General features: G+C 45.3%; 2 protein-coding genes across 6 annotated transcripts in view; one reads left to right on the top strand and one right to left on the bottom strand.

Moving 5' to 3' along the window:
• Nucleotides 1-7,654, top strand: part of ncor2 (nuclear receptor corepressor 2) — an 81,035-nt gene extending 73,381 nt beyond the window's left edge. For all 4 annotated transcript variants that reach the window (XM_070834492.1, XM_070834494.1, XM_070834491.1 and 1 more), the window contains 8 exons: nt 1,358-1,488; nt 1,621-1,799; nt 1,961-2,095; nt 2,634-2,776; nt 2,890-2,943; nt 3,496-3,699; nt 4,357-4,536; nt 4,652-7,654. In XM_070834492.1, the coding sequence (XP_070690593.1) occupies nt 1,358-1,488; nt 1,621-1,799; nt 1,961-2,095; nt 2,634-2,776; nt 2,890-2,943; nt 3,496-3,699; nt 4,357-4,536; nt 4,652-4,848 (1,223 nt within the window). In that variant the 3' untranslated portion in view covers nt 4,849-7,654. The remainder of the gene's footprint in view (nt 1-1,357; nt 1,489-1,620; nt 1,800-1,960; nt 2,096-2,633; nt 2,777-2,889; nt 2,944-3,495; nt 3,700-4,356; nt 4,537-4,651) is intronic.
• Nucleotides 7,655-8,668: 1,014 nt separating this feature from the next.
• rflna (refilin A) lies at nt 8,669-15,756 on the bottom strand. Of its 2 annotated transcripts, XR_011584413.1 has the most exons (5): nt 15,555-15,756; nt 15,102-15,435; nt 11,253-11,362; nt 9,024-11,111; nt 8,669-8,975 (listed from the first exon to the last, which is right to left on the bottom strand). XR_011584413.1 is itself a non-coding variant. In XM_070833824.1 (4 exons), the coding sequence occupies exons 2-4, from the start codon at nt 15,318-15,320 to the stop codon at nt 10,778-10,780; spliced, it is 663 nt and encodes a 220-aa protein (XP_070689925.1). In that variant the 5' UTR covers nt 15,321-15,435; nt 15,555-15,756; the 3' UTR covers nt 8,669-10,777. The 2 variants fall into 2 exon arrangements, 1 of the variants encoding a protein (XP_070689925.1); XM_070833824.1 differs by having other exon boundaries at nt 8,669-11,111.
• Between the last annotated feature and the right edge of the window lie 1,461 nt (nt 15,757-17,217).

The raw sequence follows: 17,217 nt of genomic DNA, 5'->3' as shown, positions 1-17,217 counted from the left end.
TTAAACATCAGTGAAAGCCTTACCAACCACCAAACTGACTCCCTGGGGTCCTGGAGAGCACCAGTGTTGCACAGCAGGAGGGTAAAAGGGGCAGGACGTGGAAAAGACTTTCAGCCATCCAGGGGAAGGGGGGTACTGCAGCTTCTGCCCCCTAAATCTTTGCATGTTCATATTTATGGCTCACTGTAATTTATGCTGATTTTGATTTTTTTTTTTTATCTCGTTTCCACACATGCCAAACGCTTAACACATCTCTCTCAATCAAGCCTCTGGGAGTTTGTCCGTCATTTGGAATGTGATTTTTTTTTTTTTGTTGTTTTCTGCTTGTAGAGCAATGTGTCACATCTATATATATGAAGTCTGTGAGGCAGCTGCATGCAGAGTTTAGTTTAGTGTTATGGGTTTAAAAAAAACTCCTGTATGGACAGAAGTCAAGTTCAACAGGAAGCATGCTTCTCAAAACAGATGCAATTGCTAAGCAGTCCTATTAATAGCACATCATCACCTTGCTGTTGGCATGCATTCACAAACTAGTAGCACACAGAGAAATGCAAGCTATTGTAAGCTGTTGTTGAAATGAACCCAGAGTCCCTGCTGTCTTTGTTAGCTAACAACAGAAACCGCAGCATCCTGTCCCTCTGAGGGACCCGTCTATACAGTCAGTCCTGCCCCCTGCGCTCATCTTACATCACCCTCTCCTGAGATAAATACTGTAGTGCAGGAGTTGTGTAAGAAAACAAATAGAGCAAAACAAAGATTAAATTTATTCGTGGATAACCATTAATGGGTCTATTCCAGTGAAGTTTTATATTCGTAGTGTTCAAAGCATACAGTAATGCGTTCATATTCTTGCCTGTAAGGTAATACCGTTGTGTTATTTTAATGGTCTCACTGGTCTTGAGTACATCCGTTACAACGTGACATTCTTTGACTTCTTCAGTTATGAGTCACTGATGCAAAACCACTCAATTTTAGCATCATTTCTGGTCAGCTCTGTGCTTGCTAGGTCTGTATGCAAAGAGTACTTTATAAATAAATAAGAGATCTGGAGTAGCGTGTCACACACTGTCATGTAGTATTTTTGTAGGAAAGCTTACCCTTTGCGCTTTCATGTGCAGATGCTACGTGAAATGTTTAAAGTGCACATCCACCATAAGTCCTGATGGATGGACAGACATTTCTGAATTATGCATGATTCCATTAGCACATTTTAGAGATCTTGAATTATGTCACAGTGGACTTAAAAAAAACAACAACCCCAAACTAACTTTTCCCCATGTGTGGCTGTAATTTCTGCCTGTGCGTGCGTGCCTGTGTGGGTGTATGTGCGTGACTGTTGTTTGGATTCGAACCTCAGCTCAACAGAAGATGGAGCCACACGGTCTGTACCGCCCTCCGTCTGAGGAGAGACTGTCTCCAGGCCAACAGCCCCTGTCCCCCTGTGTCAAAGGCAGCCAGAGGGTGGTCACCCTGGCACAGCACATCAGTGTAAGTTCCCACAGCCTCTGCATTACAACAACAGCAGCACAATAACATAACAAAGAATGTCTCTCACGTGGTTTTAAAGTGCTGAACAGAATGGGTATTTTAATTTTAATGTGGGCGTGTCCACGCAATCAGGAGGTGATAACTAAAGACTACACCAGGCAGAGCCAGCAGCAGCAGCAAAGCTACCATGGCTCTCCTGTCCTGGACTTGACCCGTCCACCCAGTGCCTCCCAGCCCCCTCCCACCTCACAGGAGTCTGCCCAAGGGCCACGATATCCAGAGTCCCTTGGTGGAGAACGCAACAGAGACCGGTAGGAATGGCTTTCAGACATCATCACTCTGGAACATCAGAAATATCTGTTGAATGTATTGGGTGGGCGCTGTCTCCTGTATCTGCCTGTCATCAAGGATTCATCAGTTTAGACTGATGTAATTCATGCTGGTAATATATCACTCTTTGTATCCTCTGCAGGTCTCCACCTCAGCCCAAAACATCACCTGTCAGTGTTTCAAATGACGGCATTGAACCAGTGTCTCCTGCTGGAGCCAACTCTGAACCTGAAGTCCAGGGAGGGGCCTCTTACCCCAACGAGCAGGGCGAGCAAGGGTAACAGCTCCCATTGCTGTAGATCTCTACGGAAAGAGCTTCCTGCCAATACGTGTTATTTACAGATTTGGGTCCAACTATGTCGCATGTCTGCAGTTTGTGATGGACATAACTTGTATAATGTTTAGATTAGCGGCGCTGCAGCCAATGATCTCGTTGAGTGTTTAATGGTGTGAGGCTAGCGAGCTCACACACCCTGATCCAGGATGGGAGTCACTTGCTGTCCTAATTTTAGGAATTGTTCATGATTGAAGGGTCTCAATTTACCAACCAACAGATGCTCCATCTGTCACTTTGTGGTCACCAAAATATTTAAGTTGCAAATATAAATGGCTGCAGTTTTATCTGCACTGTCATTTGGACTGTGTCATGGTTCAGGGACAAGGTGAGGAGCTCAGAGGAAGCTCCTGAGGAAGATCAGCTAATCAGTGTTTAGCCTGTTGCCAGTGCAACCTGGAAAATATTCGGAAACTTGTATGCACCCATATACCCCTTGTCGGCTTTGTATGTTAACCAGGCTCTCCTTTCTCTCCCACAGAATGGGCTCCCGTTCCCCTCCCAATGCCTCCCAGCCACCAGCTTTCTTCAGCAAGTTGACTGAGAACACCTCCGCCATTGTCAAGTCAAAGAAACAGGAAATGATCAAGAAGATGACTGTGGTGGGAAACGAGGGCGATTTCAGTAAGTCTGACCTCAGCATTCAAGATTGTTTTCAGAAGAAAACCATCTGTGTGATTTAATAAAGAGGGTTGACCGTTTTGAAAACTAACTAACTAAACTCTGTTCTTTTTCAGATGCAGGTCAGCCAGGAACAGAGATCTTCAATATGCCGGCATCTACAACTGCAGGTAATCTTTTTAAATCGTGTGAACTATGAAACTGATTTAAAGTCAGAAGACAGACTTTCATGAGACATGTATTAGTAATGCAGTATGCTGAGGGTCAACACGTGCAGGAAGGAGCCTGCATCATCCAGCACACCCACAAAAATAACTTTGGCACATTTGCAGTTTTGGTTTGCTGTAAGTTGCTGTACAATCCAGCAGAATGAGAAATGAGTGCTCACTGACACTGTTGGGTTATTTAGTGACCATTCATGGAGGCATTTGCAAGGGTGAAAGGATTTTTGAAAACTGGAAATAACTCTAATATATTAAATGAACAATGATAAATGATATATTTGCAATATCATATTAACCAACAGGAGCCAGCAATGCTTTGAGTTTCAAATCTGCTTCAGTTCAGCTTTGTTTTGTTGTCCAACCTGCCATTTGATCAGCAAAGTGTTGATTTAGATTTCGGTTTACTGCGTGCCAAAGCCCCAGCATAATTCGCTGGACTGAGTGTTTATTATTTATGGTACTTGCCTCTAACGTGCTCGACGCCGTTTCCTCTCTCAGGGCCTGTGAATGTTCGCTGCCACCCGGCTCCAGAGACTCCTGGGAACTCCATCGGCCTGGAGGCCATTATAAGAAAGGCCCTAATGGGCAAATATGACGAGTCTGAGGAACGCTCTCCCTCCAACGCTGCTAACATGGTGGGTTCCAGTGTGTCTGCTGGTCTTCCTGGAGCCGATGGACGTGCAGAGGACTGTTTCTCACAAGGTGCGACATCCTCCGAGACTCACCCCAATACCGTCTTTCATGTGTTGTTTTCTAAGGTGTTTTTACTTTAATTGCCTCCTTCCCATCACACTGGACTGACCGAGGGCATTCAGCAGTGTCCCTCTAACACTTGGGAATTTCCAGGGATTCTGTTAGATATATACGCAGTCCCTCAAAGAATCAATGGCACCTTCTCATCTATCGCAGGCTGCTGGTTTTCTCTTTAATCTTTTTTAAGCCAGCACTCTTCTCCCGTCCTCAGCTACAATACTTTTAACCACATAAAGGCAGCACGATCACATTGCTCTCCATCTGACCTCCATACACCCTGCCATGATATTTGGATTTCAAAATTTTTACCTTCAAGGCACTTAGCACTAAGCTTTGTGTCCTTTCCTTTTATTTCATCTCAGATCATCAGGCAGGGATCAAAACACGAGTGAGCCTTTTCTTTGCATCCTCTGCCGCCTCAGTGTTCTCATGAAAACACCACTACTATATACTGTCAGCATTACCCGGTGCTCTTCAGTCAGTTCCTCAGTTAAACTGCGTGGATCAACAGGCACGACAGGAACAGCAGCTCCAAACAGGGCTGGACAGCTCTTGCACAGGATTGTGTCCCACCGTAGGTTTAACCCCGTCGTCCTCTCTTTGCAGGAGGGGGGAAGTCCTCAAAGGGCAGCGGGCGCTCCAATGGGCGCAAGGCCAAATCTCCAGGACCAGGCCTGTCAGGGGGGGAGAGGCCGTCCTCCGTGTCCTCGGTCCACTCTGAGGGAGACTGCAACAGGCGAACTCCTCTTACCAACCGTGTCTGGGAGGACCGGCCTTCATCCACAGGTACAGAAGCTCCTCTGAGACTCTCAGTGAGTCACTGTCAGCTGGTCTGACTCTGTCATCTGTTGTAAAACGTCTAAAACGCATCGTAACAGTTCCATCACTCTGCTTTTTGCAGGTTCAACTCCAACTCCCTTCCCGTGTAACCCGTTGATAATGCGTTTCCCCAGCGGGACAGTGTCCGCTCCCTCCCCCTCCTCTGGCCAGCCGGGGGCCCAGGGCCAGGGCTTAGCACCTGCTCAGGGCCGGTCCTGGGAGGAGGAGCCCAAGCCTCTGCTCATGTCCCAGTACGAGACTCTGTCTGACAGCGAGTGACCCGAAGCGCTTATCGTACCACAGGACCCGCTAAAAGTCAACCAACTCTGTGCTGCTGCAGCCACACACACTCTCAGACACACACACACACACAAACACACACACACCTGCTGAGGCATCTGCAAACCTACCTGCACCATTCCACTCTGCTTTTCCTCCATCGGTCGTCAAGCAAGGATCGTGTCCAAGCAGCAACGAGCTGGAACACTGCTGCTGCGTGTGTGTGTGTGTGTGCGCGTGTGTGTGTGTGTGTCAGTGTCTGTCTGTCTGTGTGTCTGTCTGTGTGCGTGCGTGTGTGTGTGTGTGTGTGTTTGCACTTACATGTTATGCATTCACTCCAGGACTACTCTAAAGGACAAATCACTTCTTTTTTCTTTTTTTTTTTTAAACTCTACTACTTTTCCTCACTGGCCTTATCAATATAGACACATTGACCTGCACCTTTGGGTGCACTGCTCTAATGTGCTGACACTTGTGTGGAAGGGACTCTGGGGTCGTGTCGTCGGTCCGATCAGGAGCCCGATGACGGCTGCTCTAGTGACACATTTTGACGGCAGATCTGACTTGAGCACGGCGGGGACCCTCTTGCGTTTCTTCACGGTGAACTCCAGGTGCAGGCGGCCTGTGCACTGCTGCCACTACAAGGATCGGAGCGGGAGGACAGGAGGAGAATCGACATCTTGTTTTTCTTGTTTTGGTTCTTTCTTTTGCTCCTTTTTAATTCAGTCAGTCCAGTCCTGTGTTTGGAACGTGAGCTGAGACCTTTAGTACATTTTGATGGTGAACTTTTGATGGTGTCATTTGTTGTCTATTATCTGCATTGATGTATCTTTTTGGGGGCGGAGTTGGGGGGCAGAGATTGTTATGTGGGAGGGTCATATCATTGGTTTACAGGGTAAACATGCTGTTCATAGCTGATGTCATTTATTGGGGGGTGGGGGTCCTGAGGAACGGCGAAGGCCTGTTGACTTCAGGCGTCCAGGTGGGGAGAGATGATTTGCCAGATGGATGGCACTGAAACAAGTGACACTTTCTCACTGTTTTTATATTAACCATGTCTGTGTTTGTTCAAACAGTTTTTGGATATTAAGCACTTAGTTGTCAATCTGTTCACAATGGCATTTTTAAGAATCTGTGTTTCCTGGGGCAGGCAAAAGAAAATGGACTCAAGAACAGCATGGAAATCCCACCGTGAAGGTGTCCTTTAACACCTGTCTGTTAAACTTTGGTCTCGTCATCGATATTCTTTATCGCTCCCACGCTCAAAGCGACAATCACATTTCAGTGAACGCCGACGAAGCCGCTTTGAGCACGCGCAGACCAACCACAAAGCTGCTTAAAGGCAAACTCCTCAGCATCACTCGGAGTCTGCTCGCATTGAAGAGGTGACGACAAACAAGCCATCTTTCTGTGACCCTTGGTCCATGGCGGCGTCGGCTCAGCCGGCCCGCTACAGTCCTGTCTAGGAGCTGTTGTGACGGTGTGACCTCTGACCTTTTTACTGCCTAGAGGAGGAGCCCAGACCCGACTCCTCATCCAGGCAGGTTTTGTACAGTTATGAGATATTCCTAGTGTTAAGTGCCATTTATTTTACATATACAGTACTCAAGTTATCAAGTGACGCACAATTTTTCTTTTAGCTCCCCATGGCAGGGTTTATACTGTCCACGCAGGGAAATCTGAAAATGAAAAAAGCAAATGAAACGTCCTCTTTTTAAAAAACAAAAAAACAAAAAAAATAATTTTTGTGTGCATTTTTTTTTTTTTTTTCTTTTCTTCCAAATCCATCACAGCCTTAGCTTTTAACTGTTTCACTCATCAGATTTATCTTCAAACAAGACAACGCTGTATCATCACAGGACGGCCCGCCTGGGCCCACATCAGATGTCCTCTCCACTACGATGACATACTTCAAGTGTACTTCATTGCACCCCTGGTGTTGATGCTGGTTAGGGGAGGTCGAGGGGAAGGCATCCGAAAGCCCTCTGGTAGTTTTATGTAACATTAGTCGACACGTTCTCACATTTTACTGCAGTATTTCAAAGGTCCCCCCTTCTCTGTGAACGATGTGCGGTGAGCTGCCTGAGCTGGTCAGAAAGACTTACTTCTCTACCTGTAGTTCATTCTGTCACCGTGGATTCTCACATCTCAGACATGACTGTTATAGGACTACCTCTCCCTCCTTCATCCCACCTGTCCGTGGTGAAGCGTCTAACCTGCCACACCTGCAGAGAGCTCAGCCACGTGTTAGGTCTGCTTTTTTTTCTTTCTCTGTTAAGACTCATGGAGGGTTTGTAATTTCATCAGGCGGGGCAAAAGTACAGCCAGGCTTTGTACATTGGTCTCTGTGCATGTATATCATTTATCCTCTGATGAAATTGAAGAATGTGACGATAAACAGACTAAGCCATATCCAGCTGTTCCCTAAACAGATGACAGACTAATACATTGTTTTTAAAAAAATATACTGAGATGAATTTTAACACGCATCCATTTGGTTTCTGTTCTTACACCTTGTTTGGATTTCAGTCATGTCGCAAATTAAAAACAGTCATTCAAAACGTGGAAAAAGGGCAGAAGTTGATTGCTGATGTTCCCTGGACTGTCCAAGCGTGGGCGGGTGGGGGGGGTGTTGACATAAACAGTACATTGTTCAACCATTTTGTGCATATTGATTCTTTTTTTTTTTTTTTTTTTTTATTATAACCCACTGTATAATAGCAAGGATTGTATATAAAACTGAAGAGATGTAAATATTTATGTGGCTTGCTTCGAGGTTGGTATTACAAAAAAAAAAAAAAAGAAATATTCACATGGTTAAATTCTACATGCCCACCAGCAAGCTTTGTGGATAGCAGTGTAAAAATGGAAAACAAAAAAGACACTGCCTTAATGTTTAAATAAAAAGCTTATTGCCATTCATGGTCCTGGAGTCATTTATCTGTGTGTGATTGGTTTTCTTTTATTCATTTTGCACCGCACGGTTTGAGAGGCCAAAGTAACCAAGGTCAAGAACCACCAGGGGGCAGTATAAACCCATGTTTTAAACAGTTGTATATTAAATGTGTTTCACAAAGAATTCTGGGGGATAATAATACTTCATTGCTGCATGGAATAATTCAGCACAAATTGAAGAAAATAAGATCATAGAGTTGCGGCTCGGTCCCACGTCAGTGCTGCAGTTAATCCTGTCGTGACGAAGGGCCGAGCGGAGGTTGTTGTTCAGCTGCTGCTGATCTGGTCTCGTCTGATCTGCTGTGCTCTCGTTCAGCTCGTATGAAGGTCAAACTGCATGTCTGTTATGATCCCCTCCTTATATAACTCCAATAAGCTCTGCAAGGGGACGGTGTTATGAAATTAGGGCTGTAATTAGCTCTCCTTTCTCAATTTACAACATATAACAAAGTCCTTATGTAAGTTTAAAAGCTACCTCCCACCTATGGAGGTGTTTTATTTTGTAACCTTTAAAAGATAATAGTGGTTTCTCCTGCAGACTGAACTTACTGATCCAGTACTTAAGTTTATACTGAGATAAAACATTATTCATGTTCTCAGTCAAGGAAAACCTTGATGAATCCTTCAGTTTCCTTCACTGACTGCAGGTTTCTATCTCATATTTGGAGCTAAGAAACTTCCTGAGTCCTAAATTTCCTAAACTTTGGTCCGGATCTCATTAAAGGAACCGATGCAGAACGTGTGTGTCCCGTCCCACTCTGTCTGGAGAGCTTCCTCTTCCTTTCAGAGGGGCAAAATTCAACCTGTGCTAAGAAGGCAAATACAAACACAATAAGGGTTTGGGAATAGCTTTTTTTTAATTCAATTAGGATATACATCTTTTTAAATTATTTCCTTTGATCAGAACAGGAACGATGATTGACGTACAAAAATATAAAGAGAATTATGAAGTGCCTCGATGCCACATATACAACAGGAAAATATTTTACAGTAACAAAATCAAGTGATAGGAAACGCAAAAGGATCTCACATAAAGCCACCAACACATTAAACACCCGCCAGCTTTCACCACTCATCACTCTGACATTTCACAGACCATCAGCACGTAACAAAACTCTCCATCATCTTGCCAGGAACTTGACTGTTCAGCATAAAACGCCATCTTCAGAACACTTCCCTCATCTCACCTGTGTTTTTTCCTTTCAAAGAGCTCATCGGACACGTCCCGCTCTTCGCGTTACTACTTACTGTTCCCTCATTTACACCCAGCACCCATCTCACAGCACTGATGCACCACCGCCCCCAGCTTGGTGCCCCCCCACGTCTCTCCTTCCCTCACACTTACCTGGAGGGGGTTTCAAACTAGAAAAATAACAGGACGCCAAGCTCAAGACCTCAACTGAAAGTTGGGAATACACATATGCAATGAAATAAAGCTGATAAATTTGAGGTAAATGTCTGAAGTTTCAATATTTGCCCTTTTCAATAATCTGTATATATTTTATATATATACAGACATTAAAAAAAAAATCATTAAAATACTCAATAAAAATCTATTTTACATCTTCAAAAGGGAAATCTGACGTGGTTTCACGGCTCCACTTGGTACAGTTTGGTAATTACAGAGGAGTTTGATGCTTTTGAGCCGCACTAGTTGCACCAGCTATTGGTAAAGTTAGAGCCTAAAGATTAGTTGTTACTATTACAGGGATACTAACACTGAGAAACAAGGAGTTCTCCATCCATGCAAACCAAAGTATTGCTACAGTGACGTCATGTTTGCATCGCTGATTTCACACATCCCTCAAGTCTTTACTTGCTCAAATGTTCCTTAAGTTTTAATGCACAAATCTTTACCAATAGCTGGTGGCACCCGGTCAGAACAGTGTTTGCGCTGAGAGGCCACGCTGACCGCTTGTAGCACTGAACCGTGCGGACAGTTGCGGTTGGAAAGAACTTGTTTTTCTTTGTTTTGACTCTCGTGGAGAAGTAGGCGAGTGAGTTGTGACAGAGAAGTGTTAGAAACTGTCCAACACTTCCCTCTGATTGTCTAATGTTTTTTGGCACTTTCCTGACTGAAACAAAGCAAACGCCACCATCCTGAAAGCACACGTACGCCCTCATGCGTAGAGACGATGTGGTCCTACTCCCACACTGTCCTGGAGAAGTGTTTGAATGCTTCATAATAAATAATAACTACGGATGTTTCTTTTCCAAACTTCATGAATTGATTCTCTGCAGCACTTCAGCACCTCCTAGAGACCAAACAGGAACATGTATCTTCACTAAGTTTTCAGAGGCTGTAAAGATCTCCGCTGGTTCTGGTTCTAGTGTGCAAACAGGACACCTCGCAATGTTCAGCTCAAACTCGACAAGATCGAATGTGCGTTCATTAAAACTGTGAAACGAAGCCGCAGCCGTTCTGTTTCATTTACTGGAGTTAGTTACAAAGAGATAAACTATTTTTGGTCCAATTTTTTTCATCTGCAGTACTGAAACTCCCCCCTGAAACACCGAGTCCGCTGAGAGGACTGTGATATATAGAAAACAAGTGCAATAAAGCCACATTAGAAAGCTTTGCATTGGTGCGACTCAGCTGAAATCTGAAATCTGACTCGTGTCACCTCGACTTTGCACTCTGATCGTCACCTTCACCGAGGTCACCGATCCAACCTGAAGGAGAGTAAAGGTCACCAATTTGTCAGCGCTTGTATTAAATAAGACATTAACCATTGAAGTGCAGCTTTAAACTGCCAGAGGACCGCCTCCCTTTTTTTTAAAGACTGCATCAGTAGAAAGTCTAAATACACTAAAGGGTTCCCAGAGTTTCCTCCATGGCGAGTAAAGATGAACAGAGCAGGGTTTTTAAGGGATCCAGGTATTACTTGAAGTATTTCCCTTTCAGTACAGGCCTCCCCAAGTTCCTCCAAAAACAAAAGAAGAAGAGCGGGTGGCCCTCTCCCCGGTCTGGGCCCTACAGGTCCTCTGTGTAGATGATACAGGGACTAGTGTCCTCGCTCGACTCCAGCTGCACCGTGGAGACAAACCAGCGGCGGGAGCCCGTGGCGTTGTAGTTGAGCGTGGTGCGGTAAGTGTTCTTGGCGTGTTTTGGGTAGATGATGGTGGTGCTCTGGTAGCTGATGGGCTTCTGCCGCGGCTCCAGGTACACCTGGGACTTGTAGCTCCTCCAAGTGCAGTTCTGCACTGCCACCACTGTCTCACTGAAGGAGGTGGCCGTGGGAACGGGGGCGCAGTACACACGGTCCCGGTAGTGCTTGTCGGAGTCGTACTTGACCTCAGAGTTGCACCTGGAGAGGAGGAGAAAAGAACTCTTTAGAAACACAGAGTTAACAAAGTGGATCACTAGGTGGCAGCATTGACTGAGAATATCGATCAAAGTGAGCACAAAGATCCAAATGGCAGAATCCTCATGTGCTGAGTTCTCTTACTTGATTTCCTGCTCTGGTTTGGGGTTGACCTCGATGCTCTCTCCGAAGAACACGGGGAGCATGCGACTCCTTGGGTCTGTTCCCGTGGAGTTCAGCAGCAGGTAGGGCAGCTGTGGAAAGGGAAACACAGGAGTCAAAGTCTCACGCAAAAACATCTATGAACTGCTGAACTGTTTGTAACCAGACTGCCAATGTGTCCATTCAAGGAATTCCAGTAAAAAAGGAAAAAGAATGCCAGCTTGTCGGGGGGTGAGGAGGTTCAGCAGAGCCAAAAACCCAAATTAAAAACACTGCAGTCCCCACCCTCTCCAGGAAAACATGCTCCTTGATCCGCCCTCATGAGAGCTCGCCTCGACGATGGCGCGGCTATTACTCCAACAACAATTAGACAAGAAACGCAGCAGTCGGGGCAACACTTCCATTTGAATTCACATAATTGCACTGTGTGGCTTCGGCCAGATGAAGTGTTGGTGGTAAATCTCTCCCTCAAAGCTTTCGTTGCACTTCAGGCTTGCTGGAGACGTGTGGCCCTGACAGCCTGTATATGTGTGTGTGTGTGTGTGTGTGAACTGAAAATAGGCGTACAGATGTTGGGCCTACAGTAGCAACACACACTTACAAATACGAGTCTCCAGAGCAGCTGGTAGCCAGGCTGAATGTAGATGATGCTGTTAGAGAATAAGATAACTGTTTTTGTGTGGTCAGAGGCCTCATGGGAACTCGGTGTGTATCCTCTGATCGCAGACGCTTTGTCTTAATACTTGATCCTGATGTACATTATGATTATATGGGTTCAACCAATCAAGCGTGCAGGAGCAGCTGCAGATTCATTTTATGAATTAATCGACTATTTGTTTAAACTCTAATGAGATTTCATCAGCTCCATAATACTGTACTCCACCAACAGTGTGAACCAGGTGTGTTTTAGTGCCGACCTTTGACCTCGGGGCGCCCTCCCCCCCCTCCGCATCCATATGGGGACAAACAGAGCTGCGCCAATCCGAAACACACATCCGCTGTGAAGCAAAGCTTTTCACTGAGCGTTTTCTTTGCATGTGTGTCTCCGAGCACTTTGATCTGAATCAAACGGCACCCCAACCACAACTTGTGCACCTCTCACGTTACACAGGGGAGGTTGTCACATGCTGTGGTTTGGCCGCAGTTAAGTGCACATGCCACTACAAGAGCGGGCCAAGGGCACGGCAGATCACCATGTGAAGCTCGTCTTACCTACAGCCCCCCGATCGTCACCACCACTCTATCTGAACGGAGGAGCTCAACCTGCGCAGCTGCTAGCTTCGACTGAAGAAGCTCATACGCAGGCCGAGTGTGTGATTGTGCTTTCTGCGCTGCATGGAGAGCATCACAGCTTGTGAAATCTCCAGGCAGCGGATCCCCCAGTATGCACACACAAAGAGTAACCACTCCCCCCCCCCTGGAAGCACATTTCTGCCCAGGAAAAATAGTCTGCAGCTGAGCAACCCACACAATGTACAATGCACAATGCAGAGCTGCGGAGAGGAATGCCAATTCAAACACACCTTCTCCAACTGCTGGCTGTGACTTTACATCCTGAGTTTGCAAGGACGTTAATGTAAGAGCATCAGTCTCACACACTGAGGCAGATTTAGAAAAAGTCATGAGATCTGCCTCCTGTCTAATCCACCGACACTTGACCAGGACATGTTCACATCCTTGAGCAGGACATGTGCACGACCTTATACTGCTCTAAAAACACCCAAGATTACCAGACAGCAATCTACATTTCTCATGCATCTAGTACCTCTTGTCAGTTCATTGCTATGTTAAGACATAAGCCAGCGGAAGATTGATTATCCTGCTTCTGCACACATTTGACCCAAGTTCGAAAACAGACAGACTGTCTGAGCGTTTATCCACATCTAATTTAGAAGTGAGAGGTCATCAAGCACTTATGCAATGGCCCTGCAGCCGCTCTAACAAGCCCCTGCACCCCAAAATAGATCTTGGGGATTGTTCCTAGGTGGCATACAAAAACAACACAAGAATAGACTTGGAAAGAGGAAGAAAACTGAGCACACGTATGCCTCCACTCGACCAGCTAACAGGCTCGAGAAAACTCTAAAAACTCTATTTGTGATGGTGACGGGGCCACAGTTGGGGATTAGAATCTCAAGCAGGAGCAGCCCCTATCAGGGCCGGTCTTTAAAAGGGAAACCATAAAGCAGAGGAGTCCTACAGTACTAATCTGAACCTCCAGAGGATTAGAGGATCTCTACTTTTCCAGTGTCACGCAACTCCCCCCCTGAGGCCTCCCTCAGACACTTTAAAAGCCACCCCGACCTGCGCGGACACGTTCTCGAGACTTTTGAAACTGGGAGTGACCTGGAAATGATTTTCACTCAATTCAGCCTTGTTAAGTCGAGTGTGACACAAATCACTGCAGGATGTGTCACTAAAATCAGTTTCCAAGAAATATTTCCTACTTTGGGAAGGATCATGTCTGTGTTTCAGGAAAGCCTGCAGTCTAACGGTGTTACTACCAACAGAGACACTTTTCATCGGCTCCTGTTTCCACTCTGTTTTCGCAGCTACTGCGTCCACAGTCATGGTGCACCGATCTTTAATGAATCCAGCCAGACGCCGGCATCCAGATGCTGATGTCTTTCGAGCTTCATTAACAGCCTTTACACTGTTTTCTCTGTCGCCTCTCTTTGTTTTCAGCTTTTTACCCAGCGAATCAGGAGTCAGATGGGGGGGCCACTGCTTACAAAGACTTAACACAAGTGAGTCACTACATGGCTGTCAAATGTCTGTGCTCAAGTTGACGTTAAAGTAGAGGGACCAGAGTCACAACTATAGTACTGACGGCCCCGTAAGATGATGTAGTGGTTCCCAGCTTCGAGTAAGGAAATAAAAGATAAATATTTCAGTATGAAACACTGCAGAGTTTTATCAAGGAGTCTCGACCATTCATATGAAACAGTCCCAGTTATGCAGCCTGTGAGGAAGGATGTGCCAGTGGACGCTGCTTCACTTGAAAGGGTCACAAGCCAGATAGGTTGGATCGAGTTAACGACCAGTTTGCCTTTGAGAGAGGCCACAGACCTGCTGCTGCTGCTGCTGCTGGCTCAGTGTCTGCTTTTATAGAGCTACATGTTTTGCTCACTACTGATTATGACTTAATTAAGATTCTCCAGCCTTCTAATCAACTACATGACAGAACAGGAAGAGAGATGTCGGATCCGGACTGTTTCACGACGGCTCCCAAACTTTTTTACTGCCTGTCTTGTAGGTGCAGAGAAAGAAACGTGAACACAGTCGTCAGACTTATAGCATGCACACCCTCTCTCAGATATATGCCGCTGAGTGATATTACTCATGTAATAACACCTTCTGTTCTCCTGCTGTGAGACCCTGGAATCCTGGCAAGGGCCCCTGGGAGTCCCTGGACCCCAGTTTACAGACCCAACTGGGCCTCATCAAGTCACTGACCCTTGTTAGACATGCAGTTATAAGGCCTACCTGACGCCCCAAAGTGGGAAAGAAGAAATCTGAGTGTATTACTGAGGGTGAGCGGTATTTTAAACACAAGTGCAGCATCAGAAGTTTGAGAGAAAGAGAAAGAGAGAGCTTCCAGATGTTGTGTGAGTGGGACTGAAGTGAAATCTGTTTCTGGCTTAACACTCAGATCCTCTCAGATCTTCACTTTCTCTCATCATTATTTTGCCATTAGGTCTTTTTTCACCCTTTAGTTCAGTGTGTCAGTGAAGTGACTGCTGAATTATTGTGGACACCAAACAAACTCGAGTCTTTCAGATCACAGAGATGTTTCAAAGCACAGAATAAGTAGAGCGGAGGGTTTCTTACCAGTTTGCCTTCTCTGCTTTCCTTTCTATAATATCCATGATGGCTCTCCACGGGCGTCGTGCAGCTGCCGGAGCGCGACTCGATCAGACCCGGAGAGAGTGAGCAGAAGGGCGGACTGGGGCTGGGGGGCAACCCCGAATCCGGACTATCGAGCAGCCCTTCCCGGTTCTTTCCTTTGAGGCTATCATCCATCGCTTGTAAGTGTAGGTGCCCCACCATTTCTGGGACGGCTCGATTCAAAAAAACACCCCAGACGAACAAGTCTTTTTCTCGAAGCGCTCCGAGCTGCTGCGCTCCTGCGTCCAACAGCAACAATCCTGGGCAAAGATAGTTTCTGCAAGAAAAGAAGAGGGGGAAATTAGCAAATAGGAAATTAGGAAATGTAACTACAGCCCAGACACCGAGGACAACACTGCGTTGTGAGTTCTGCTCTTACTTCTCTCCAAACTTTACCTGCGCTTTGGTAAGTATCCACCTTTAATCCCGAAAGATATTCCAAACAGGAACCTCTAAAAAAACCCTTTAAACTTGACACTAAAGTGAAGGATGGGCTCTTCTAAATTTAAAAAACTAAACAAAACGGAGTAAACTCGCGCAAAAACAAGGAGTCGTCCGTGCGTCTGGCACCGATCTGGATGAGAGCTCCTCTGCTTTACTCTGCCCTGCTCTGACTGTGTGTGAGTGTGTTTGGGAGTGTGTGTTATTATGTGTGTGTGAGAGACACAGGGAGAGAGAGAGAGAGAGAGAGAGAGAGAGAGAGAGAGAGAGAGAGGAGAGCTCCCTCCTAATGATCCTGCCAGGCTTTTTTTGCGCCTGGATCCAGTCCAGCCCTCATGATCTGGATCACTTCCATATACAACCGACAGCAGCGCGCGTCCTCCTCTCTCCTGCTGTACATCTTGGCAGAATAAGTTTCTGATCACCATCTCTTGCCTTAAACAAGTCGCCCAAACCTCGGAGCTGGTAGTTTGGTTATATCCACCTTACTGCTAACTGTGTCCTCATCTTTTTTTTTTTTTTTTTGTCATTAAACACATTCAAGCTCCAAAGGATGATAAACTCTTTTAATATAGATGGACCTGCAGCCTTTTCTCTGTTCAAAATTATTTTTGTTCTCAGACTTTACATTTTTAGCCATTGAGAGTTTGAGACTGCAAACGTGTTATTTTGACATGGGTACATTTTTAGTATATAATTTATGAATACATATGTTTTTACTGTGCTGCTCATTACTGGGTTGAACACTTTGATACAAATAGAAAAACAGGTTCACTAGAGAGCATTATTTTTGATCAAAATAATGGCTGTAGGTAAAGTATTAGCAACCCCCACGTATTTATGATTCCACTGCTTTCATGGGAGCTCAGATGCCCCCTCATGGGCGCTCTGCTCCCTCTGGCTCCCACTTAACTCAAACCCTGCAGGTAAGTCCTACTGAGGTTGGGAACTTCTCTTGCAAGGCAGACCTGGCCAAGACTAAAGCATAAAAAAATAGAATAATACAATGTCAGACAATGTATGTCAACAATACTAATAACAAGCAATGCTAAAAACAAATAATACTAAAAAAGGCTCAAATTAATCCAAGAACAGACGATTGACTCTTTACTTTACACACTAAAGATGTTTGCAGAGTCGAACATGTGGAGACATTGTCCGAGGCAGTCATGTAGAAAAAGTCGCCATATTCATGAGGCAGTCAAAAGGTGATGGCAAAAAACTAAATCTGATCTCAATTCCAGTTTCCTCAAAAGGTTTTCAACATGTCCAAAAGAAAAACATTCATCTTCTTCGTCTGTGTGTTTCCTCCCAGTATTAGAAAACAATACCAGTTTAGTTTTATCTGCTTTTAACACAAGCTGAGTTGAGTGAGGCGAGACAGCGAGACAACTATCACAGGCTGTTTATGGACAAGTTTGAGAGAAAAGCTCACCAACTATATAAAACTACATCATCTGCATAGCGACGAATATTAGTTCCATCTGTAGTAACATCTAAATTATTTATGTTATCGTTTTATACTCAGGTCTGGAGCTCATCTCATGACTACAAATTACAGGATAACATTTTGGCTGGATAGTAAAACCCAGAGCCTCTCTAATCTGGTAAATTATGC

Source organism: Pempheris klunzingeri, chromosome 7, assembly GCF_042242105.1.
Source record: "Pempheris klunzingeri isolate RE-2024b chromosome 7, fPemKlu1.hap1, whole genome shotgun sequence".
Taxonomy (NCBI): domain Eukaryota; kingdom Metazoa; phylum Chordata; class Actinopteri; order Acropomatiformes; family Pempheridae; genus Pempheris; species Pempheris klunzingeri.
This window is presented reverse-complemented; position numbering and strand designations above follow the sequence as displayed.